The following is a 27,448-nucleotide window of genomic DNA, read 5'->3' as shown; positions in this document are numbered from 1 at the left end:
CCGGGGCAGGGGGAGTCACAAAGGTGATTTTATTTATAATATTCATTATAATGCAGGGTGCTATTTATTGAGTCCTTCTGTGTGCCAGATACAGAGCTAGGCACTTGGCGTATCTCCTTTAATGTTATTGAAATCTTCCATCACTACCATCCCTTGCAAAATAGATAGAACGAGGTTTAGGTCCATAGAAGAGGTAATTGTGCATTGGTAGACTGTGCCAAGTGGTGCCTTGATCCAGGCTGGCAAAGATGCCAGTGGAGATACAGCCATGGTTCATCCATGATTGGGACACCTGGGAACCCACCCACCTGGCTGACAACTGGAAGATCTTCCTATGTAACCAGGAGCTCGGTAGCAGAAGTGACATAAACCTAAAACCCTTTAAGCATCCTCTTCCTTTTCTTCCCTTAACAGCAGTGCAGCCTTGTTCTGAAATGGATATATAAGCTGTTTTAAATCAGATTCTCTTTCTTCCTCCCCTCCCTTCTCTGATATGCTCCCAGGAAACATTTTGAGTTGTATTATAATTTGTGGAAAAGGAATTGATGGATTGAAATGGTAAACGAGCAATTAGAAGCTCAGGGAATGTAGAAACAGAAAAAGTGCTGTTGCATTAAATACATTTTCTTTGACATTGTTTGGGGTGAAGACACAGATCTTGGGGAAGGATGAGTGCATTTGACTTGTCAAGTTGGAGGTTTGGTCTGTATTTTGGTTCATATCACAACATCCAAAGAGGATTTGCTTTACAGAAGTTGAAATAGAAGGATCCGTTCCTGACTGAGGTCAGGAAATTGTGAGACACAGATGGTGATACACAGTAAAAGCTCTTAAAGCCGAGTCATCTCCTTGGCATTTGTCCACGAGAATGAAAAATGGTGGCCGAGGGTGACTGGTAAAGGAGTCAAATACTGGTGACATTCTGAGATGCGACTCTGACTCCCTCTCACTTAGTAGCACCTGGTATTTCACTGAGGAATTATTAGCAGTTGGGAGGAGACCTGACCCCACACACAGCCCTACCCACAGGCAGAAACAAAGAGCCAAAGGAGAGACTCCTGCTGGGAGCCAGCACGGGGAATGAGGCCCCTGCAGCCTAGCTGTCTGTACTGCAGACTCTCTGGACATCCTGTAATGGTGGAACCAACTGGATATTCTGTCCCCGCAGACAAGTCAGTAGTCGCTTCCCACCAAACCCTTGTCGGGGCTGGTCTACAAGCCTGAGGTTCCCACGGACGATCCACTTACCTCAGCCATCTATAGGCAAACTGGGCTCTCCTGCAACCTCCTGAGGAGGCCTCTGTTCCCACCCTGTGTGTATGGGGAGCGGGACAGAGGCAGCTGAGAGGGGATCAGATGCAGCCTTTCAAACTCGGTTCCCCATTTATCCACAGAACAGCCTCGCACAGAGTCCGAGTGGGAGAACAGCTTCACCCTGAAAATGTTTCTTTTTCAATTTGTCAATCTGAACAGCTCCACGTTTTACATCGCGTTCTTCCTCGGAAGGTAAGAACCCTATGTCTCCTCACTCCCCAGGCTGAGGACAGAATGCTCAAAGGTCACTGACTAGAGGGGACAGAGAAGTCCCTCCTTTAGAGTGATTTATACAAAGTGTAAAAGGAGAAGCTCAGTCTCCTCCTTTCCCTTCCCACTCCCATCTCAGGAAATGGTCTAGAGTATCTGTACACCTTTTCTTGCTAAGAGGTAAGTGGAGGAAAATCATCTATACATGTGAAGGATGTGGACTCCATCTGCACCTGAACCAGGCCCCCCGGGATCTCACACCTGCATGAGCAGCTGGCATGGCGGGGGGGTGGGGGGGGTGGAGAGTGGCCTCAACATGTCCTAGATCCCTGACTTCACAGAAGAGGGAAGGACATCAGACTGAAAAGGGGGCTGACCTAGGATGCCAGTGCAGACCTGGTAACCTCTGAATGCAGCAGTTACGAGGATTTGGAAAGGATCCCATGTTTAGTGGTCGTGGCCCATGAATTCCATTCCTCCAGGAAGTGTTTCAGAGCAGAGGAGAACCAGGGATAGGCCAAGGATTGGGTTTTGGTCAGATGGATACAGCAGCTTCTCTTCAGTATTTAGCATGGAATTCTAGTCAAATAGTTTAATTAAAAAAAAAAAAAAGTCATTGCTATTATTCAAAAAGATCAGGATATGTTTCAAACCAACCTGCTGCTTCCACAGGCCGGAGCCCTTGGTATTCAGCAGAAAATGTTTAAGTCACAGCAAGCAACTGGCCTCTGTGGTCTGCAGCCAGATAGAAAGGCCAAAGAGACAGCGCCACAAGAATTCCAAAAGCTGCAGTTATGACAGCTCCACAGAGTTTCCTAATTCTCAGACCTGATGTCATAGCCATCAAGGGAGCTGTCTTTTATCTTCTAGTAATATGGACATAGAGCAAAATTGTGAAGTAGGCAGTTTGTCTTTGATAACTATCCCCTTTGATAATTATTGCAAATAATTGCAATGTACCAGTAATTTTCACTGGAAGATGTGCTAATCTGAATGTAATATTCACTGAAAGCTTCGACTTATAGGATGCTAATGGTTTGTTTTTCTGTGTGTGTTGAAGATTTACAGGACACCCAGGTGCCTACTTGAGGCTGATAAACAGGTGGAGACTAGAAGAGGTCTGTATTCTCCCATCATTCCTTGTTTCCTCCAAACTTGTATTAAACAGCCTTAGGGCAACTTCGTACAGACTAGAAACCAGGCACCCTTTCTTCCTCTCCACTGATTCTTGAATTTCTGTGTTTGCTTACCTCGCAGTGCCACCCTAGTGGATGCCTTATTGATCTCTGTATGCAAATGGGTATTATAATGGTGCTAAAGCAGACCTGGAATAATTTCATGGAACTTGGCTACCCGTAAGTACCTTTGATATCTGTAGTGGAGAGGCAGCACTGCTCGTTGTTGGCTTTTCTAGGTGTGGCAAGTAAGATAAGCAATGCAGACTCAGCAGCTAAGCCAGTGCATGTACCCGGAGCTAACAATGTTCATGCTCAAATATTCAAGGACACTCATGAAAGTAATAAGCGTGGGCTCTTTTGGAAGACTTAGCACAAGTCACAGGAACAAAGGTGAATAGTCTATAAGAAGTATACCGGGGAAATAAAGGTATACCAGGCCCCTAAATATTGGATACTTGCGTTCAAGCTGCTTTAAATGATGTCTCTGACCCTTTAAGCTCCAGCTTTGCAAATCTCTGTGACACATTAACTAAATCTCTGCTCCAACATCCCTGAGATAAATCAGGAATGGTCATTTTTTTTTAACTACCTTAAATTCAGACTGTGCCGAAAAGAAACTTAAGGAAAGGAGAAAATGTAGGGATTCAGAAAAGAAACCATAGTATTTCTAAGTCAACATAACCAGTAAAAATGTTATCATAATAGTTTATGTTGTTGACAGTGGGCAAAAACTTGCATCACCGGTGTAAGGACCACCTTGAAATCTGCTGGGTTTGCTCACCTCTGGTCTGTTAAGATTTAAAGAGACGGAAATCAGCAACACTTCTATTTCTGTTTTAATTCCACACCTACTAGTTTCCATGTCAGCTTGGTGTCTCCATAGAGAACTTTGGGTTTCAGGGAGGACCACTCAGCCAGAAAAATTAGCTGCAACTTGCTTCACTTTGAAAATTCATCACTTAGCTTCCTGTCAGAACCAATACCAGTAATTTTCTCTTCTTAGATTTATTCTTAGAAAACTCATTCCAAGTGTTTGATGTTTTCTACAGAACTTTTTAAAGCATAAAATTTAAAAAGTAGAAGCATTATATTCTACTCTAAAGTATAAACCATAACTTAGCAAAATGTCATTAGCCATCAAGGGAGCTATCTTTTATCTTCTAGTAATATGAACACAGAGCAAAACTGTGAAGTAGGCAGAGTTTGTCTTTAATAACTATCCCCTTATTGCCTTCATTTCACGTTTGTTTTGTTTTTTGGCATTTCTACTGCCAGAAGCCCTTCAACTTTTCCCTTATCCCCTATAGCACACAGATCTCTCCCCACCCGCCCTCACCCCCCCATTTCCTCAACTCTGTTCCATGTCCAGTTGTGGGACTGCTGGCTTCAGTCAAGAGAGGAAGCATTTTGTGGGTTTGCAAGTCTTCTTGGCACCCCCAAGTCAGAATACGCAGCTCAGCACCCACGTGGGAAGACTGCTCGTTCGCCCTAATTTAAGCCTTATCGGTCACATCTTCCTCTTCTCACACATCTGAGTATTGCCTCTGTCCTGGAGGGGTTGGTTTATGGATGTTCTCAGCCCTCTACCCAGCCCTTCTAGGCAGCACTGAACATGAGACAGTTCCGTGAATGATTAAAATAAGTTCCTCCATCATTCTGTTCACTTGGAAGTACAAATACTTGAAGTATAGCCTCCATTGTGATTTTTCTTCCTACTCCAAGGCTTTATTTCCTTGGCAGCCTGTCCTGTTTTTGTTTTTGTTTTCTACACTATGATTCTATGTTCGAACTCCCTCTGATTCTTACTACTTAAGTCTTATGAACAGTTGTATGTATTTTTTAAATCAATGGGTCTTGTCTTGCAGGTTAATTCAGAATTGGTGGACTAGAAGAAAATTACGGCAAGAACATGGGCCCGACAGGAAAATAAGTTTCCCACAATGGGAAAAGGACTACAACCTCCAGCCAATGAACGCCTACGGACTCTTTGATGAATACTTAGAAATGAGTATGGAAATATTTTACTTTATCCTATGTTTCATAAATGCAAATTCTAGATCTCTAGCTACATTCGGCTACGCGTACATCAGTTATCATCTAGGCTATCAATGCGCACAGATTTTTGAGCTAAATGCAAAGGAAGCAGTGTCTTGCTTTAAGAAGCTCAATGCATAGAGATGGTGCCAAAAGCCTGTAGTCACATCAAACTCATCATGACATTGTGTTCTGTCCCTTGTAATAAATCACCAGAAAACAAAACTGAGTTGGAAAATTTGATGAACCAAAGACAAAGGAGTTATCACTCATGACTTGATTGATCCATTCAGCAGACATCTGTTGAGCCACATTATGTCCAGGCAGATACTACAGTTGGCACTAGAGATATAAGAAGAAATAGGACACAGTCCTAGCTTTCAAAGAATGCATAGGCTAGTGGGGGAAGCCAGAGATATAAAGAGTAAGTGTAATAAAGTTTCATAAGATGCTGTAATATGAATCGGTAGGGGGTATAGTGGGGACGGTTGTTTTTTTTCTTGGAGGGGGTTGACAGAAAGCTAGGAATGCTTAAGCTATGCTACACTGTAAGGAATCAGATTTCTCTGTAATCTTTTTATCTTAGCATGTAACTAAGAGCATGGGATTTGGAAACAGATTGCTTGGGTTCAAATTCCAGCCCTGTAACTTATTAACTGTGAAAGCTTGGGCAATTACCTAGTCGTTCTTTGTCTCAATTTCCTCATTTCTAAAGTGGAGATGATAAGAGTAACCACTTCATAGGGTCTGTGTGTGGATCAAATGAGTTAATGCGTGGAAAGGGCTTAGGACAATGCCCAGCTCATAGTTTGTACCTGGCGCATGGTATCTTATAACATTATTATTTTTCTATTCTTCTTACCTCCCAAGGGAGAAAAGCTAACAAAACCCCTTAGCAGATATATTGAGCATGTATAGTTTTTTTGTTTTTCCTTAATTATGTTTAAGTTTTATAACATTGGGTGAAAGTGGGGTAGGGATGGGCGAGATGCATTACTTCTGAAAGAAGCAGTTCTTTCTGGGCAAATATGAAAATTAAAGGAGAAGTAGAATTGATGCTTAATGTTTCTTAGATTGCTTATGTCCTAAATACCTACTGATGTTTCTAGAGTTTCAATTCTAAAATGGCAGAATTATATAACTTGGAGAAGAAATCAATTTGGGCATTAATAGTCAAACTTAATAAATGAGAACTAACCACATGGAGGTCTCTTATGGACTCTTCTCCCATAAAGAAGGAAATGAACAAATAATGTTGGTATATTGAGTGCTGGCAGTGAAGCTTTTATGGGGCTAGAAGTGGAGTGCGTCAAATACTGTAGTGTCTTTGCAGCAAGAAACAAGTCTCAGTGAATTCTAACTGCTTTCTTCCATTCTTGCTGTTTTGTTATTTCTTAATGACTTTCTGCTTTGTTATATTTTTAAAAATTTATTAATGGAAGTATAATATATAGTGAGAAAAGTATATAAATCATAACCGTACAGATCAATGAATTTTCACAAATTTACGCACAAATGTACCCAACCTGTATAGGTAGGTGAGGGGTTGGCAAACTACTGCCCGCAGGCCCTATCTAGTCCACTGCCTGTTTTTATGAATAACGTTTTATTGGTACAGAGAAAAACCCATTTATTTACATACTATCTATAGTTGCTGTTGCATTACAACAGCAGAGTTGTGTAGTTGTGACAGAAACTATCTAGCTTGAAAAGCTTGAAATATTTATTGTCTGGCTCTTGACAGAAAATGTTTGCCATCCTGTGAGCTAGATCAAGAAACAGAATATTACAGAATTGTACACCTGAAATCTATGTAACTTTACTAACAGTTGTCACCCCAATAAACTTACAAATAATTATATTTTAAAAATAAATTAACATAAAAATTAGCATAAAAAAGAAACAATATTATCAGTATCAGTATAAGACCCCTTTGTCTTCTAGCCCCATCATAATACCCTCCCCAACCACTTTCCTGACCTTTAACACCATACAGTAATCTTGCCTTTTTTGATCACCTATATATGGAATTGTATAATACATACTCTCTTGGAAATGACTTCTTTCATTCCATATGATGTTTATAAGATTCTTCCATGTTGTCACAAGTAGTAGATCTTCAGATTCATTGCTGTGCAGTATTCCTAGAATGTGTACCTGACGCAAAATTATGAAACAGGCATAGTTTGTCTTTGATACCTACTCCCATCTTTCCTTACTCATATTTTTTTACATTTCCACCCCCAGACACTCCCCAACTTTTTCCTCTGCCCCCCACAGCAACCTCCTGCCAATCCCTCAAACCTCTCCCATACCATGAATTGTACTTCTAACAACTGCTAAGGATTAATGTGCTAGACAGATGCATTTTAATAGGAACAAAGCCTGTGTCCAGCTGGAGTTGAACAAAGGTCAGTTTACCTGTGGGCCTGCTGGCCTCAGTGTGCCAAGAGTTAACTATGTGAGTTTGCAGATCTTCTAATCTCCTGAAAATGGGAATGCACCCATTATTTATCCATCCATTCTGATAGACACATGGATTGTTGCTAGGTATGGGCTCTTACAAATAACGCAGAATAATGCAGCTATGAACATTTTGCTCCATGTATTTTGTTCAGTGTATGTACAGATTTCTGAAGGGAACTTATGTAGGAATATAGTTCGAGGTCATAGACGTGCACTTGTTGATGTTCAGCAGACACGTGCAAACAGTTCTCAAAACTGGGTTGTATCAATTTACACTCCAACTGGCAGCATAAGCTTTCCACATACTCATGAAAACTTCATAGTGTCAGCCTTTTTAAAATTTTAGCCATCCTGGTTGGTATCTAGTAGTATTGTATCATGGTTTTAATTTGAAGTTTCATGGCAACTAATGATGCTGAGTACCTTTTCATATGCTTCTGGTGATTTGGATATCCTCTCGTGTAAATTCCCATTCAAGCCCATGGTTTTGTTGTTCCTTTTCCTTAGTGATTTATAGAAGTTTTTCACACATTCTGGATATGAGTCCTTTGTCAGATATATATGGTGCAAATCAAATAACCTTTCCTGGTTGGTGGCTTGCTTTCCCATTCTCTTGAGGTGTATTTAAGTAAACAGAAGTGTCAACTTTATTCTTCAAGGGGTTCCATATAACTTAAGGATCAGATATCTAATTTATACAAAAATCTTCCTGAAATACTGGTTGGGATTCAATTGAACCCCTAAATCAATTTGGGGAGAATTTAGTTTTTTTTCTAATCTATCAATATTATATATCTCTGCATTTATTTCTTTTTACATTTTTCTCAGCGATTTTTAAATAGATTTTAGTATACCAATTTTGTACAACTGTAGTTAGATTTAGTCCTAGGCACTTTATGAATTTTAGTGCAATTGAATGTGATGTTGTTCTTACAGTATTATTTCTAATGTTTTGTTGATAGTGTACAGAAATATAATAGGTTTTGTATATTGCCCTTTTTAGCACACAAATTTGCTGAAGTCTAATATCAATTATAATTGTTTCTATATTTTTTGAGATTTTCTGTCTACATATCAGTCATCGACAAATAATGATAATTTTGTATTTTTCTTTCTAATTATTACACCTTTTTTGTTGTTCTTACCTAATTACACTAGGACCTTCCATATAATGCTGACTAAAATTGATGACATTGGACTTCCTTGTCCTGACCTAAGAGTAAAAGTGTTCAGTATGTTACCATTAAATGTGATGTTAGCTGTATTTTTGTACATATCTTTTTTATTAACGATAACACATTGTTTTAATGTGGTTGTCTGTGCACATATTTATCGACCAGTTATATTTTCCTTTCCATGAATTTCCTGTTGCATTTTTCTATTACGATAATCTTTTCTCATTGAATTTTTTAAATTTATTTTTTAGTTATAGTGACATACAATATTATATTAGATTCAGGTGTAGAACATAGTGATTAGACATTTATATACCTTATGAAGTGATCCCCCTGGTAAGTCTAGTACCCATTTAACACCATACATAGTTATTACAATATTATTGACTATATTCTCTAGGCTATACTTTACATCCCCGTGATGATTTTTATAACTTGCAAATTGTACTTCTTAGTCTCTTTCACCTTTTTTATCCAACCTCCAAGCCCCTTCCATTCTGGCAACCATCAGTTTGTTCTCTGTATCTCTGAGTTTGTTTCTATTTTATTTGTTTTTTAGGTTCCACATATGTGAAATCATATGGTATTTGCCTTTATCTGTCTGACTTATTTCACTTAGCATAATACCCTCTCGGTCCGTCCATGTCGCAAACGGGAAGATTTCATTCTTTTTATTCCATTGTGTATGTGTACCACCTCTTCTTTATCTAATCGTCTATCAGTGGTCACTTACGGTGCTTCCATCTCTTGGCTATCGTAAATGATGCTGCAGTGAACATAGGGTGCATATATCCTTTGAATTAGTGTTTTGGATTTCTTCAGATAAATACCCAGAAGTGGAATTGCTGGGTCATATGGTAGTTCTGTTTTCAATTTGATTTTATTTATTAAATTTATTGGGGTGACATTGGTTAGTAAAATTATATAGGTTTCAAGTGCACATTTCTATAATACATCATCTATATATCACATTCTGTGCTCACCACCCAGAGTCAGTTCTCCTTCCATCACCATATATTTGACCCCCTTTTCCTTCTTCTACCAGCCCACCTCCCCCCTCACCCTCTGGTAACCACTAAACTATTGTCTGTGTCTATGAGTTTTTGTTTCTTTCTTTGTCTTGTTCCTTTGTAATTTTCAGTGTTATATCCTACATATAAGTGAAGTCATACAGTTCTTGACTTTTTCTCACTTATTTTGCTTAGCATAATAATCTCGAGATCCATCCATGTTGTCATAAATGACAGTATTTCATCTTATAGCTGAGTAATATTCCATTGTGTATATGTACCACATCTTCTTTATCTAATCATCTATCTAAGGACACTTTGGTTGTTTCCATGTCTTGGCCACCGTAAGTAATGCTGCAGTGAACATAGTGGTACATATATCTTTATGGATAAATGTTTTCAGATTTTTGGGGTACATGTCCAGAGGAGAGATTGCTGAGTCATATTATAATTCTACTCTAATTTTTTGAGGAACTTCCATACTGTTTTCCATGGTGGCTGTACCAATTTACATTCCCACTAGCAGTGTATGAGGGTTCCTTTTTCTCCACAGCCTCTCCAACACTTGTTATTACATGTCTTATTGATGATAGCCATTTTCACAAGTGTGGGGTGGTATGTCATTGTGTTTTTTTAAATTAGTTTCAGGTGCACAAAACAATGTAATAGTTAGACATTTATCATGTATATCCCTCACACAGTGTCAAACCCCCTCCCCATCCACTATCCCTCTGACATTGTACACAGCCATTACATTTCCACTGTCTACATTCCTAATGCTGTACTCCGCTTCTTGTAGCTATATACATAATATATAAACTTGTAGTTGACCTTCATTATTGTTCAGCTTCAGCTTCAGATGTACAGTGAAGTAATCAGGCATCTACATCATCCCTGAGGTGGTCTCCCTAATGAGACAAGTGTCCATCGGATACCCAACAAAAGCTTTACAACATTATTGATTACAGTCCCCAAATGCATAACCCCGTGGCAATCCTGTGGTTACTGACTGTGCTTTATAATCCCCTCACCATCCCACTTATTCCCACCCGCTCTCCCATCTAGCAACCCTTAGTTTTTCCTCTATGTCTCTGAAACTATTTCTGATTAGTTCATTCATTTATTCTTTTCTTTAGATTCCACATATAAGTGAGATCTGTCATTGTGTTTTGATTTGCATTTCCCTAATAGCTAGTGAAGTTGAGCATTTTTTCATCTATCTGTTGGCTATTTGTATGCCTTTTTGGGAGAAGTGTCTGTTCAGGTTCTCTGCACATTTTTTAATTGGATTGTTTATTTTTGTTGTTGTTGAGTTGTACAAGTTCTTTATATATTTTGGATATTACCCCCTTATTGGAGACATTATTTGCAAATATCTTCTCCCGTTCGGTTGGTTAACTCTTTGTTTTTTTGATGGTTTCTTTTGCTGTGCAGAAGCGTTTTAGTTTGATACAGTTCCCATTCATTTATGATTTTACTTCCCTTGCCTTTGAGATCAAATTCATAAAATCCTCTCCGAACCAAAGGTCCATAAGTTTAATACTTATGCTTTCTTTTATACAATTTATTGTTTCAGGTCTTATGTTTAGGTCTTTGATTCATTTTGAGTTAATTTTGGTACGTGGTGACAGATAGCAGTCTAGTTTCATTCTTTTGCATGCGGCTTTCCAATTTTCCTAGCACCATTTCTTGAAGAAGTTTTCTTTTCTACATTGTATGTTTTTGTCAAAAAATTTTTATCCAAGATCAGGCACAAGACAGGATGCCTACTCACCATCTTTATACAATATAGAACTGGTAGTCCTAGCTAGCGCAATTAGGCAAGCTAAAGAAATAAAAGGCATCCAGCTAGGAACGAAAGAAGTAAAATTGTCACTATTTGCAGGTGATATGATTTTGTATATAGAAAGATTCTAAAGACGCAACCAAAAAACTGTTGGATGTAATCAACTTTCAGTTAAGTTGCAGCATATAAAATAAACATACAGAAACCAGTTGTAAGGAAACACTAGTAAGGAAACATCTGAAAACAGACATAAATAGAACTATCCTATTCACAATAGCATCAAAAACAATAAAATACCTAGGAATAAATTTAATCCAGGAAGTGAGAGATCTGTACAATGAAAACTATGAGACTTTCCTGAAAGAAATCAAAGAAGACACAAACAGAAAGACATCCTGTTATTATGGATCAGAAGAATATTGTTAAAATGCTTATACTACCTAAAACCATCTATAGATTGAATGTAATCCCCATCAAAATACAAATGTCATTCTTCACAAAAGTAGAAAAAACAATTCTAGTATTTGTATGAAACCAAAATAAAATCCTGAATCCTGAGGAAAAAGAAGAAAGCTGTAGGTATTACACTTACTGCTTTTAAACTATACTACAAAGCTATAGTAATCAAAACATTATGGTACTAGCACAACAATAGACACGTAGACAAATTGAACAGAATATAGAGCCCAGAATTAAACCCGTGCAAATATATTCAACTAATAATTTGACAAATGAAACAAGAACATCCAATGGGAAAAGGATAATCTCTTCAATAAATGGTGTTGGGAAAAGTGGGTAAACACATGAAGAACAACGAAGTTGGAGCCCCTGTCTTAAACCACTCACAAAAATTAACTCAAAGTGGATCAAAGACTTAAACATAAGTCCTGATACCATAAAATTCTTGAAAGAAAACATAGAGAAGTTCGTCCACGTTGGTCTTGGCAATGATTGTCTGGATATGGCACCAAAAGGAAAACTCCACAAAAGGGACTGTCAAATTTCAAAGCTTCCGCATAGCAAAAGAAACAATTAGCAACATGAAAAGACAACCCACATAATGGAAGAAAAATTTTGTAAACCGTAAATTGGATAAGAAGTTAATATCCAAAAAATATAAAGAATTCATACAACTCAATAACAAAAAAGATATCTGTTTTAAAAATTGGCAGAGGGACTGAATAGATTGTTTTTCCAAAGATAGCATCCAAATGGCCACCAGGTACATGAAAAGGTGCTCAACATCACTAATCATCAGGAAAGTGCCAATGAAAACAATGATGAGACATTACCTCACACCTCTTAGAGTGGCTTTCATCAAAAAGACAAGAGATAACAAGTGTTGGTGAGGAAATGGAGAAAAGGGAGCCCTTATACACTGTTGGCAGGAATGTAAATTCGTTTAACCACTGTGGAAAACAATATTGGGATTCTTCAAAAAAATTTAAAATGGTTCCACTGTATGACTCAACAATTACACTTCAGATTACATACCCAAAGGAAATGAAAATAAGATTTTGAAGATACATATTCAACTTCCATGTTTACCTTAGCATTATTCACAATAGCAAAGATATGGGAACAATCTAAGTGTCCATCAATAGATGAACGGATAAAGAAGTGGTACATACATTCAATGGCATATTATTCTGCCATGTAAAAGAAGGACATTCTGCCATTTGCAGCAACAGGGATAGACCTTGAACATATTATGCTAAGTGAGATAAGTCCGACAGAGAAAGACAAGTAGTGTATAGTGTCAATTATATGTGGAATCTAAAAAAACCAAACTCATAAAAGTAGAAAGTAAAATGGTAGTTACCAGGGGATTTGGGGAAATAGGACAGATGTTTTTTCAGGGTACAAACTTGCAATGAGTAGTAAATAAGACCTAGAGCTCTAATTCACAGTATAGTGAATATAGACAACAATATTGCATAATAATTCTCAAATTTGCTAACAGACTGGAACTTAATGATTCCAACCACTAAAAAGAAAAGATCATTATGTAACATGGTAGAGGTGCCAACTATTGCTACAACAGCAATCATATTACAATATAACAATGTTATGCATCTTAAATTTGCACTGTTATATGTCAAATACATTTCAATAAAAAAATTACTAGGCAAAGCAAAGAGGCAGGAAAATGTGACTAATAATAAAGAGGAAAAAGGAAACCCACTAATGATCCATAAATTGAAGTTAGCACACAAAGACTTTTGAATCACTATGATTAATATGTTGAAGTAGAGGAAAATAACAAAAATTATTAAAAGACAAATTGCAAAAGAGAATTAGACTCTATTAAAAAAACTCTAGAATTGCAAAGTCTGAAATTAAGAATTTATGTGATATCTAGATTTCATATCAGATTACCACAGCAGAGGATAAGATTAGTGAACTTGAAGACAAGTCAATAAAAAATCCAGACTGAAGCACAGAGAGAAAAGAATAGAAAAACAGAACATAAGCGGAACATGGAAAATAGTCAGATGGTCTAAAATAGGTATAATGGAAGTCCCAGAATCTGAACAGAAAGAGGATGAAGAAAATGCAATATTTGAAAAGATCATGACTGAGAAAGAATAAATCAAAAGGAAACATATTCATATATTGGAATATAAGGCAGTTCAAAAGGTTAACTAGGTATCAAACTGAGAAGATATCAAGCTGATTTCAAAAACACGTGAAATGAAAAGGGCAAAAAAATATGTAGAGAATGCTATGTAAACCAGAAAGACACAAAACAACATTGTTTACATGATGGATATGCTATGTATAATTTAATATGTATATGTATATAAAAATATAAATAAATGAACTGGATGGATGCATGGAAAATTCAGTGGTTGCCTCTGTGAAGGGAGAGAACTTTGGTAGAAGAAATAAAGGGAACTTTAGTTTTATCTATATGTTTCACTTATTTTGTTTCTAAAAAGGTATGAAATCAGTATGACAAAATGTTGTAAGAGTTAATGCTAACTCTTCCATGGGTATGTGGATGTTTGTGACATAATTCTCTGTGCTTTCCTATGTTTAAAATGTTTTCCAAAAAAAATTTTCAATTCATCCACCTTTTTGCTAAAACAAGTCTTTTCCCTGGACCCCACTGATAAAGCAGCAACTAATGGGAATTGTAGTTAATCACTTCAAGACTGATACCGTGTAGGTTGCATCTGTGTTACATGAAAGCAATTAATTTGATTACAGGCCATAGTATTTAAGTACATTATTAAGTTTGTTAGGTGTCAGGTAAATAAGAACTACGATGGACTAAAGACACTTTCCTTTTACACTTGCAGTTTATATAAACTCAGTCTTAGAGAGTTATGCGACAGTGAATGTTGGATTTTTCCATCTCTAACACCAGTACTCTTAGTGATCTGCTAATTTTATTTCCACTCTTTGCTTCCCTGACCTTTCTTCATTGTAATTACATGTCAGTCAACTAATCAGCATTACTTTGTACCTTATAAGCCTTATTTAGTTTCTTCCATGCACAAAACCACTATACTGAGTATGTATGAAATAGAAACAAAGAAGTCACCATACCTATCTTCATGAAGCCCAGTGCAATATGGGGAACAGGCAAAGAGTCAAAATCAAAACAAAATAAATTCTATGATGGTAAGAAGGTTTGTGAGAGCTACAGAGGAAACAATAATGAATTACAATTATGGAAGGCTCCAGAAGAGGGCACCTTTGAGCTTACCCTTGAAGAAATAATAGAGTTTCACCAGAGTATAAACAGAAACAAAATATATGATGTGTCCTCGTAAAACCAGAAGTCTGATATGGTCAGAGTAGACGATTTTCTGGGAAACCTGTCTGGAGCATGGGGTATGTATGAACACAAGGCTTCAAAGATCCTTGAACGGCATGGTAAAAAGTTTGGGATTTAGTCTATAGGCAATGAGAACCCATTGAAACATTTTGAGTAGGGAGCTGATAAGTGATGGACTTTAACCAATATGGACAGCAATTTGAGGAGAGAGGGAGGCAAAAGTCTAAGGCACAGAAGCCAGTTAGAAAAGCCAAGTCTGAAGTCCAGTAGGGACAGCGGGGAGGAGGGAGAGAGGAGAAACATTTCTGAAGGGTAATTGTCGAAATGTAGAGGCTACTTGTGCTAAAGGTTGAGCTATAGTTGAGACCTGGTTGTCATGCACAACAACTCCGAGGGGAGGAGGAAAGGAGGGACAAGAAAGGAGAGACAGGTTTACGGTTGAGACTGAGAAATTGGGTTGCAGAGTGCTGTTTCTGGAGCATAATAGCAGACGACTGGAAATTCCCTGAAAAGAGTCAGGGTTACAGACAGAGAAATGAGAATCCTTATCAGAGAGATAATAATGAAGTCATAAGAATAGATGGACTCCCCCAAGGAAAGAGGGAAGTCAGGAGAAAAAAATGAAACCAAGGGAAACACCAAGGGGAATGCCTATGTCTATTGGTGGGAGAAGAGTCACTGAGTATGAATGTAACCAAAGATAGGGGACACACCGGAGGTGTCAGTATCACAGAGATGAGATACATGGACTCTTCAGGTCTCTGGAACCGCACCTCCTGGGTTAGAATTGCTTTTTAGTTATGCGTTTGGGGCAATTTACCTGATCTCTTTGTGCCTCAGTTTCTTCACCTGTACCCACCTTGTAGGTTGTCATGGAAATTAAATTAAGGTATGTGAAGTAATTAGAACAGTGCCAGTTACGCTGAAAGTAGTATATAAAAGTTAGTCATTGTTTTCTTGTTGTTACTTTCTAAAATAAAGTTTAAAAAGTAAAAATAGTAAAAAAAAATACAGTCACTCAGTCAGATACTTTTTTGGAGTCCATGATGCTGAGTAAACTATATATATATATTTTTTAATTATGTTAGCTAGTTGCTTTGCATCAAGGACTGCCTCTATTTAACTTTTTATTTTGCAAAGTTGCAAAAATAGTACAGTTCCCACATTCTCTCCATCTTGCTTCCCCTAATGTTAACATCTTACATATCTATTGAAGTTAGAAAGTTAACATTAACATAATACTATTAATTCGTCACAGAACTATTTGAATTTTTCCAGTTTTTCCGCTATCTTTTTTTTTTGTCCATGATCCAGCATTGCATTTAGATGCTGTTATCTCCTTAATTTCCTCCAGCCTATGGCAGTTGTTCAGTCTTTGTTTTTCATAATCTTGACATGATTATGATCTTGACATTTGAAGATTACTGATCGGTTGTTTTGTAGAAGGACTATCAATTTGAGTTTGTGTGATGTATTCTCATGATTCGGTTGAGGTTATGCATTTTTGTCAATACCACAGAAATGATACTGTTTCCTCCTCAGTATATCATATCAGGGGTATATGATGTGAATATGTCTTATTACTGATGGTATTAATTTTGATCACTTGCTGAAGGTGATGTCTACCAGGTGTCACCACTGCAAAGATACTAGTTTAATCCCTTTATAATTAATAAGTATCAATATGGGGAAATACTTTAATATACAAATATACTCCTCTCTGCTAATTTTAGCATTCTTTGATGGTTCTTGCCTTCAACAATCATCAGAATTCTACCATAAGGAAGAATGGCCACTTCTCCACCATTTAGTTATTTATTCAATTATTCATTGAGATCAGTATATATTTATATAAGTATGGACGTAGATATTTAGTCTTTAGGTTATAATGCAATATTATCACTATTTATTTATCACACAAATTGTTCCAGCTTTGGCCATTGGGAGTTCCTTCAAGTTGTCCTGTGTCCCATTCATGTGTCCCATCATTTTTCAAGCACTTCCTAACTTTCTGGCATCACAAGATATTCCAGGCTCAGCTTGTGTTTTCCTTACCATAGCTCTGGAATCAAACATTTCTCCAAGGAGCCCTGGCTCCTTTATTAGAGAATGGAATTTAGGAAACAAGACCTGGACCCTATGTGTGATCATTGCTTCTAGGGTGCCACTGCTTCCAGGCCCAGGAGCGCCTCTTTTTCCAGTGTCCTGGCCATCTTTCTGGAAGAGATGTTCCCCATGCTTCTGAACTGGGAAAACATGGGTTAAAACAATGAGACATTCATGGGAAACCAACACACTTTTTTCTTTTTCCTTTTTTTCTTCCCTAGTTCTTCAGTTTGGATTCACAACTATCTTTGTGGCAGCTTTTCCCCTAGCACCACTTCTGGCCTTACTGAATAACATAATTGAAATACGACTTGATGCTTACAAATTTGTCACACAGTGGAGGCGACCTTTAGCATCAAGGGCCAAAGACATAGGTAAGTCAGATTTGGGTATGTTTTTGAAAAGATATTAACCATCTGGTAGATAAAGTTAAAATAGACACCAACTTTAAATTTTTTATTTACGGTTTCCATATAAGATGACTCAACTAACTTGCAAAAGAATAATTATGTTAGCTTTAAATAATCACATAAGAAGTAAAGCAGCCTATTTGGAAATTTATAATTTCCAGTGCTAAAGAATTTGTGCTTAACACAGATTCTCAATTTGGTTATTTTTATCTTAAGATTTTGGAATCTATAATTTCAATTATCATGTATTTTCTTTTTAGAGTATGTCCTCCATTGGCTTAACTTTGTTTTGCTCTTTCCTAAATGTTTACCTGAGTCAAATGAAGCATGCTCTAGTTTGTCTAAAGGTGGAGATCGCCTTTGGTCTTTGACTAGAGATGCTGAGTTGATTCAGCTGCAGCCTCTCGAGAGCTGCCTGAGATCAGAGACTGCTTTTTATTTGTTTCTGCATCCAGTGCACAGAGCAGGCAGGTGATGCTCAGTCAATGTGTGGGAAAGAGGATTGAGTGGCCCTTTAACCTCCACATGAAACAAACACACATTCAGTGAGCACCTACCCTGGGTCAGTGCATCAACTGGGCCCACAAAGATGAACTAGAGGGATCCTGTCTGTACCCCAGGGAGCTCCCAGTCTGGCAGCAACTTGACATGGCATATGCCAGTCTTACCAGATGGGGTTTTGGTGTCTTCCCATTGACCAGAATTCTCTACTTAGGTCTGATCCTGATAGTTTTTAAGTCATGAACATTGGCACTTCCACAGGAAGTTCTGCAATGCCAAGGTGTTTACACATTCTTACTCCTGGTTGCCAGTGTCAGTCTGTGGGAAGATGAAAGGACCCATGGAAAGGACTGTTGTAAATTAATTACCCACTTGTTGTCCTACTTATTACCTCTGCTGTTGTGTCTGGAATTAATGCAACACTTCTCTTTGAATAGGAATTTGGTATGGAATTCTTGAGGGCATTGGAATTCTCTCTGTAATTACAAATGCGTTTGTCATAGCGATAACATCTGACTTTATCCCTCGCTTGGTGTACGCTTATAAGTATGGACCTTGTGCAGGCCAAGGAGAAGCTGGGCAAAAGTAAGTTTACTGTAAAACCATCATGAAATCTTTACTGCCTAGCTATTGTGTGGTGTTGGGACACTTAGAAGCCTCTACATTGGAGTACATGGGACAAAGGAAGTGAAGGCCTGTGGTGAGGGAGGTGAAATTATAAGATGATAACACTTTCAGCCAAAGGAAACACATCTTGCTCTACTGAAGGGATAGAGGTTATACAAGTCAGACAAGTTTAAGATGGAATCCAATGGGAGAGCAGCAATTAATCAGTTTCCTCACCCTTAACCTCTATAAATTCAGAAATGTGTGGTATGCTAATGTGTGTAGCAAAAAACATGGTACATGGTGTGGTGTATTGTTACGCCATTTTTCTGAGTTTGTAAAAGGACAGTTACAATCTGATTCCCCTAATGTCCTTATATGTAGACTCTGCAAATTCTCCATGAGAAATATGTAACCATGTACTGAGTACCTAATAGGTACTCAGTAAATATTTATAGAATAAATAATTGAATGATGCTTTCTGGGCTACTGGCCTGACCAGTGTACATATTACCGCAGGCAAATTCAGTGAGCTTAACCTCTCTCGTAGCTCAATTCTGTGGTATCACCTCCATGGTCCACAAAGCCAGGGCTGTGTATTTCTGGTCAGGTAAAGCCTAGGTAAAATTATGACATGTCCCCTAGCTTTCATTGCTATACCCTTGGAAAAAATGACAAGAAGTCTTAACATACTTTCATGGGAGAAAATACCTCTCTTTGGCTAACATCAAAATAATCTAATTGTGGGATTTACATGTCTGTAGGTCAGAGTGGGATGTGTGTTGGGAATCACAGGGTCTTTTCAGTGCCCCAGAAATCATCCCACATGGTCTGCTGTACTCATACAAGCAGCCCTGCGTCCTGGTTTACTAGTATGAGCCAAGACTAATTCATGGTCTGTAAACACTATAGTTTGAGTAGCCCCAAGGAGTAAAGTGCCACGGAATCAAGATAACTGAATTCACCCGGACTAGGTCCACATTCATTAATCTGACATAAATGCTCTAAAGGATGGATGATCAAATGAAATAAAGCTCACAATCTAGCTATGTGAAGAGACTTCTATGAAGTTATTTACTGTAATAACCACTTGGCCATTAAACACTAGTTATCTAGCAACTTTAAGGGAGCGTACTATCCTATTTTAAGAGAAACTTAAAGACTTATGTTGCACTACCTACTCATTTCTTCTAATGGTAACCATTGTCAACATTCTCTGCTTGACTTAGCCTTAAAAAGCTTACCTTTGTTCAAACCACTTTCACGTATGTTTTGCATTTGATTTTCAAAACAACCCTGGGAATGGGACATGCGTTATTACCCTAACCTTGAAGAGCAGAAAGAAATTTAGAGCAGTTAGATCCAGAATCACAAGGCAGTGTAATTGCTGGAGCCCACACAAGGTAAGCCTACACTCACGTAGTGCTTTTCAAACTGAACGACACAGCCCTCAGGGCACTTTCCAGTAAGTGGTGATCTAGCTGACTCACAATACCCTCCCTGGGAGTTAAACCCCACTGGTTATTTCAGTGCTTTCCCTACTCCAAATATGGTGAAATCTTGTTGTTTGGGGGCACACCAAACAGTAAAGTAGAAACATTTATGCACGGTTGATAGTGAATCAAAGCTTTAGAATTTTAACAGCCTATAAGATTTAAGACAGTGTTCATGGTGCTTAAAAATTCATCTAATAGCCTCCTTAATTCAGTTTTATTGGGCTCTCTAGAGCTTTTTTTTTTTTTTAATAACCTTTCTCTTTGACTTAGCCTTCTGCCACTTTGAAAATCGAAAGATCTACCTTTTATCTTCTAATCCATTGGTCATTTTTTTTCTTGTTTTCACGTAGTTTTGTTTGCGTATATTTCTGCATGAAGCTTAGTTTTTACCCCACCAGCTACTCTGTTATCCTTTACAGGCTTTTTCCTTTTCCAGATTTAGAAATGCTTTAGAAATGACTGAACTGATAGAGGAGCAGCATTGTCATATTTTAGATGTCATAGGCTTTGGGCGTGGTGTGTACAATCATAGTCAAATCCCACTTCTTATGATTTAATCTTGATGCAGAGATGCCATATTTCAATTTAAATTGACCCTAAATTAAAAGTATTCCAACCAAACCAGTAACTTTTCTCCAACACTCCAGGCTACCTCCACACCTTCTTCTTACCCTTCCTACAGCTTTTCTTGGCTTAAATATGGTATATACTTCCATCTATTGGTAGCTTTTTCAATATCTTTCCTGAGTACAGGTCTTTTACTTCCTTGGTTAAATTTATTCCCAGGTATCTTATTCTTTTTTATACAGTTGTAAATGGGATTATTTTCTTAATTTCTCTCTGATAGTTCATTATTGGTGTATAAAAACGTAACTGATTTCTGAATATTAATTTTGTATCTTGCTACTTTAATGAATTCATTTATCCATGCTAATATTTTGGTGGGATCTTTAGGGTTCTGTGTAAATACCGTGTTTCCCCGAAAATAAGACCCAGCTGGACCATCAGCTCTAATGCGTCTTTTGGAGCAAAAATGAATGTAAGACCCCATCTTATAATATATTCTATAAGACCCAGTCTTATATTATAGTAAAATAAGAGGGGGTCTTATATTAATTTTTGCTCCAAAAGACGCATTAGAGCTGATGGTCAGGCTAGGTCTTATTTTCGGGGAAACAGGGTAGTATCACGTCATCTGCAAATAATGAGTTTTACTTCTTCCTTTTCAATTGAATGACTTTTTTTTTCTTGTCTGACAGTGTGCTTATGACTTTCAATACTATGTTTAATGAAAGTGGTAAAAGTAGACATTCTTGTTTTATTCCTGATCTTAAAGAATAAGCTTTCAGCTTTTCAACTTTAAGTATGATGTTTGCTATGGGTTTGTCATATATGACCTTTATTATCTTGAGGTATGTTACCTCTCTCCCCACTGTGATGAGAGTTTTTAATGATAAATGGATGTTGTATTTTTTCAAGTGCTTTTTATGCCTCTATTGATATGATCACATGATTTTTATACTTCATTTTGTTTATGTGGTGTATCACATTGATTGATTTGCAGATACTGAATGAGCCTGGCATCCTGGGAATAGATCCCACTTGATCATAGTGTATAATATTTTTAATGTTTGCTGAATTTGGTTTGCTAATAAGTTGTTGAGGATTTTTGCATCTATGTTCATCGGGTCTATAATTTTCTTTTTTTGTAATGTTTTTGTCTGGTTTGGTAACAGGGTAATGATGACCTTGTAAAGCGAATTTAGGAGTCTTCTCTCTGCTTCAATATTTTGCAATAGTTTGAAGATAGTTATTAATTCTCCTTTTAATGTTTAGTAAAGTTATTAATTTGAATGTGAAGCCATCTGGTCCAGGGCTCTTGTTTGTTTGGAGTTTTTTGATTACTGATTTGAGGCAAATTTAGTAGCAGAATTCAGAGATACTCTACAGTGAATTTGATCTGGAATCTATGAATTCAAAAGTCAACTTCTGGTTCTGTTCTTTCCCTTGAAACTGATTATAATGATCCCTAGTTCATCCTTCCCCCCCAGAGTAAAGGATTGAAAACATCAAGTAATGAATGGTTTTAAAACCAGAATTCTCACATTTAAATGAATGTGGTTTCTCAGAAGTTACTTGGAAGAGGTATCCATCCTAATGCAAACAATGCTACCCTTACATAAGATGTTTTCTGAATCTCCTTTCTTGGAAATGCCTTCAGAGGCCATCTATCAGTTAGTCCCATAAGAAAATTGACTTCATTATTTTATATTCATAGGAAATCCTTCCTTTGTCTGACACTTATTTTCTCCATACCTCTCTGCTCCCTGATCTTCAATGTCGCCTTGTCTTTCCCCTGTCTCACTTGGAAGTGGTGGTATGTCACCCAGTGAGGGTATATAGATCTCCTGCCAGCAAACTGAGTGATTAGACATGGGATCTACTGCTGCAACAGTAGGTCACTGAGTTGACCCATGAATGCCATTTGGCCAAACTTTGTACAGCAAAGTTTGGGAAATCTCATTTCCTTGAGTTGATGACGGTGTCAACTATTTGATGTTGGCAAGCTAAGATTCTATCATAGTGAAAAAAATTAGAGAAATGCCTAGACAGTTCAATATTAACAGTCTCTCTCCTTCCATGATTATGGAGATTATGTGGAAAGGAGACTTACACAGTGGGTAACTATGTATATATGTACTAGGTCCATGTGTAATGCTTTGTACCCAGAAGGAGTACACATCCACTAAAGGCACAGTTTCAATTTGGATTTATGATGATAAAATGCTTAATAAATAGTTTAAAGATATATCCTCTTTATTATAAGGGTAGGGTGTTCAGTCCGTAGGATGGGTGTTTCATTTCAATTTAGATTTTCTAACTTGAGTTTTTGAACAGAGCAGTCATTAGTCAGAGAAGTCATCAGCTTCAATCTCAGAGCTGCTTTATGAGAAGAGTGTAGGAGGGGTGGTGAATATTTCATTTCAATGCTGGGCCTGTTTTTTGCACCTTTCCTTTTACATTGTTCAGCTCCTGAGAAGACTCTGGTATTTTCTGTATTTCACAAACATCTGGCTCCGTCTCAAGACACTAATTTGTTTCCATGTCATGTTCTAAGCAGTTCATAGATGAGGGAGACGTAATTCCAAATCAGCCTTTCAAGGAGTAGTGTAGGAGGCCTGCTGCCAGTTAGACTGAGGCATGTTACACACTCACTATTTGTTTCACCTGTGAGAGACTTGATAAATAAGTCCTGTTTGGTTCACTTTTTTTTTAAGGCCATGATAAAACCAGTCATTTATCTTCAGTGAGACAACATGTAGAACCCATGTGCTCTCAGAATTATGTTCATGTCATTATTTTGGTTTGGTGTTCAGCACCTTGGGAATAATCACACCAGGCAATTTAATAAAGTTTGAAGACCATGATTCAATCATTCAATCAATAATTACTAATGACCTCCTGCTAGGTGCAAGAAATAAAGTGAATTAATAGCCACTTACATTAATTAAGATCTTGCTGTTGGCTAAGCACTATATCACCTACTTTGTATATATAACTTTATGACCCTATGAGGCGGGGACTTTAGTCACTTAAAGAAGTTAAATAATTTTCTAAGGTTACATGTCTAGAAAGCCACAGGGCTACAATTTGACTCCAAAGCCCAAGCATTTAGTATTGTAATATTCTGACCCCAGTGTAGAATGAAAGCCATGTTCTCAAGAACCTTATAATCCCTGGGGATTATTCCTGGTCCATTCTCAAAACCTTGATAACTGACTCTGGGTGGTGAACACACAATGGGATTTATAGATGATGTAATACAGAATTGTACACCTGAAATCTATGTAACTTTACTAACAATTGTCACCCTAATAAACTTTAATTTAAAAAAAAAAACTTTGATAGAATCTCTGGTACTTTAATTTCCTCTAATCACATCAATTGAGTTCAATATTTACTGGATTCCTGAAGTGCATGAAACTGTCCTAGATCCTAGGATACAAAAATATCTAGGGCACCCGCTCTGCCTAAAAAAAAAAACACCCACAGCCTAAAGGAGTATACATACCTGTATGCGGCCAACTCCTGTACAAGCTGTATGGCAGTTGTGAATTATGGCACTGTAGAGAGAAGGGAATGAGCCTTCTGACAGGGATTAGGATGCCTTCCCAAAAAGTATGGCATTTCAGTTGGCCATTGAAGGATGAGCACTATTTTCACTTTTAAAGAAATTAGTAGCGGGCCAACCTGGTGGCTCAGGTGGTTGAAGCACCGTGCTCCTAACACTGAGGTCGCCGGTTCGATTCCCACATAGGCTCGTGAGCTGCGCCCTCTACAGCTAAGATTGTGGACAATGGCTCTCCCTGGAGCTGGGCTGCTGTGAGCAGCCGGAGGTTGGCGTGAGCTGCCGTGGGCTGCTGTGTGCTGCCAACTGACAACTGGCAACTGACTGCCTCAGCCGGGGGGAGCACAAGGCTCAGAATACCAGCATGGGCCAGGGAGCTGTGTCCTACACAACTAGACTGAGAAACAACAGCTTGAGCCAGAGTGGGGGGGGAGGCGAAAGAAGGGGGAAAAATTATTTTTAAAAGAAAGAAATTAGTAGGAAATCCCATCAGAAAAAACAACCTGAGCACAGGCATGAAAGCATAAGGTACATGCAGGGAATATAGTCTAGCGTAACTGTAGCATGGGATGTGCGTTGGACAGAGAGCACTATATTCACACCGATCGTATTAAGGGCATTATGAGAGAGCATAGATATTGATTAATGAAGTAATGTGTTTATATGGGCATGTGTATCATCTCTCTGTGTGTATGTCATCGATGAAAGAAGCAGTGACTTACCTATAATTTATGCTGGTTAAGCAATGCTGTCTTTCATCTATTGCACTGAAGCATTTTGGGGGGTAATGATTTTCTGTATGATGATTCTACACAAGAAGGACTAGAACAAAAGAAATGACTTGTTTCTGATTCAACACCCCCAGGGTTTTTCAGTGTATCCTAACTTGAGTGCTTGTGACAAGGCAGGGTCAGCTAAGGACACTTAACAACTGCAGGAAATTCTAGAAAGTACAGCCTTTAGTGAATTGGATGCCGAGGTGATTGGGGTTCTAATTATAGAATATCCTTCCTATTTCAGGTGCATGGTTGGCTATGTGAATGCCAGCTTGTCTGTGTTTCGAATTTCCGACTTTGAGAATCGATCCGAGCCTGAGTCTGATGGCAGTGAGTTCTCGGGGACTCCTCTCAAGTACTGCAGGTGAGCTTGACACTCTTAGCCTAAGATGGGCTGGCTCTGCCATGGGGAGAGCTCAGCCCTTTCTGACTGACTTGGTTTAAAGCAGTGGTTCTCAACCTTAATATGCATTAAAATCCCCTGTAGAATTTAAAAATCTCCCCTTGACCAGGCTGTCACCCAGACCAATTAAAACAATCTCTGAGGATGGAACCCTGACATCCAGGTCCAGGAAGCCTATAGAATTCCAAATAAGAGGAATCCAAAGTGACCTGCACCAAGATATTATAATTAAAGTGTCAAAAATTAAAGACAAGGAGAGAATATTAAAAGCAGAAAGAGAAAAACAACTTGTTACATACAAGGGAACCCTAATAAGACTATCAACAAATTTTTCAGCAGAAACTGCAGGCCAGAAAGGAGTGACACGAGATAGTCAAAGATTTGAAAGAAATAAACCTCCAGCCAAGAATACTCTCTTTGGCAGAATTGTCCTTCAGAATTGAAGGAGAGATCAAGAGTTTTCCAGACAAGCAAAGCTAAAAGGAGCTCATCATGTCTAGACCAGCCTTACAAGAAATGTTAAAGGGACTGCTCCCAGCTGAAACAAAAAGGTGCTAATTGGTAATATGAAAACCTATGAAACTATAAATCTCACTGGTAAAGGTAAATATGTAGAAAAGGTAGTGAAATAATCACTTACAAAGCTAGTATGAAGGGTAAAAGACCAAAGTAGAAAAACTAGTTATAACTACAATAATTGCATAAGGGATACATAAGCTAAAAAGATGCAAACTGTGACATCAAAAACAAAACATGGCAGGAGAGTAAAAATGTAGAGCTTTAGAATGCAAATGAACTTAAGTTATCAACTTAAAATAGACTTATAAATACAAGTTGTTATATGTAAGCCTCATGGTAATCACAAGCATATAGATGGGTCTTATTTTCTTAGTCATTCAGTCATTCTATGTCCTTTTTTTTTTTTTTTTTTTAGTTTCAGGTGTAAAAAACAATGTAATAGTTAGACATTTACACTCTTCACAAAGTGATAACCCCCTACCCCCCAATCTACTACTCCTCTGACATCGTATGATGAGGGAGAAGGTGAGGGGATTAGAAAGCACAAATTGGTAGCCACTCTATGTCTTTTGATTGGAGAATTTTGTTCACTTACATTCAAAGTAGTTATTGATAAATGTATACTTAATTGTTGTCTGGCTGTTTTGTAGTTCCTCACTATTACTTTGTTCTCTTGCTCTCTTCCTTTGGGGTTTGATAACTCTTCTTTAATGGTATGCTTAGATTCCTTTCCTTTTATCTTTTGTGTATCTACTATAGGTTTGCGCTTGTGGTTACCAAGCAAGCCCACAGCTCATGTCATACTCAATAGTGAAAACTGAAAGCTTTTTCTCTAAGATCAGAAAAAAGACAAGGAGGCCTACTCTTGCCACTTTTATTCAACATATTACTGAAAGTCCTAGCTAGAGCAATTAGGCAAGAAAAAGAAAAGTCATGCAAATCAGAAAAGAAGAAGTAAAACTGTCACTATTTGCAGATGATATATTATACATAGAAAACCCTAAAGGCTCTACCAAAAACCTGTTAGAATTAAAAAACAAATTCAGTAAAGTTGCAGATAGAAAATCAATATACAAAAAGCAGTTGTGTTTCTACAACTAATAACAAACTATCAAAGAAATTAAGAAAACAATCCCATTTACAATTGCACCAAATAGAATGAACGACTTAGGAGTAAATTTAGCCAAGATGATGAAAGACCTATACATTGAAAACTATAAGACACTGATTAATAAAATTGAAGACACAAATAAATGGAAAGATATCCCATGTTCATGCATTGGAGGAAATAATTTTTCAAATGTCCATACTACCCCAAGAAATCTACAGATTCAATGTAATCCCTATCAGAACTCTAATGGAATTTTTTTACAGAAATACAACAAACAATCCTAAAATTTGTATGGAAATACAAAAGAGCTAAAATAGCCAGAGCAATGTTATGAGAACAAAGAAGAACAAAGCTGGAAGCATCACACTTTCTTATTTCAAACTATATTACAAAGCTGTAGTAATCAAACCAGTATGGTATTAGCATAAAAA

The 27,448-nt window shown here is 37.7% G+C and overlaps 1 protein-coding gene across 4 annotated transcripts in view; it reads left to right on the top strand.

Moving 5' to 3' along the window:
- Positions 1-27,448, top strand: part of ANO4 (anoctamin 4) — a 359,351-nt gene that overhangs the window by 320,823 nt on the left and 11,080 nt on the right. For all 4 annotated transcript variants that reach the window (XM_019732194.3, XM_019732195.3, XM_074326212.2 and 1 more), the window contains 7 exons: positions 1,395-1,506; positions 2,585-2,642; positions 2,782-2,879; positions 4,568-4,710; positions 17,288-17,440; positions 18,415-18,562; positions 25,229-25,348. In XM_019732194.3, coding sequence (XP_019587753.2) covers positions 1,395-1,506; positions 2,585-2,642; positions 2,782-2,879; positions 4,568-4,710; positions 17,288-17,440; positions 18,415-18,562; positions 25,229-25,348 — 832 coding nt within the window. The remainder of the gene's footprint in view (positions 1-1,394; positions 1,507-2,584; positions 2,643-2,781; positions 2,880-4,567; positions 4,711-17,287; positions 17,441-18,414; positions 18,563-25,228; positions 25,349-27,448) is intronic.

The sequence above is a fragment of the Rhinolophus sinicus genome, chromosome 1 (genome assembly GCF_057876585.1).
Source record: "Rhinolophus sinicus isolate RSI-liver-muscle chromosome 1, RSI-T2T, whole genome shotgun sequence".
Lineage (NCBI taxonomy): Eukaryota > Metazoa > Chordata > Mammalia > Chiroptera > Rhinolophidae > Rhinolophus > Rhinolophus sinicus.
The sequence above is the reverse complement of the archived record's forward strand: the minus strand, read 5'-3'. Positions and strand labels throughout refer to the sequence as shown.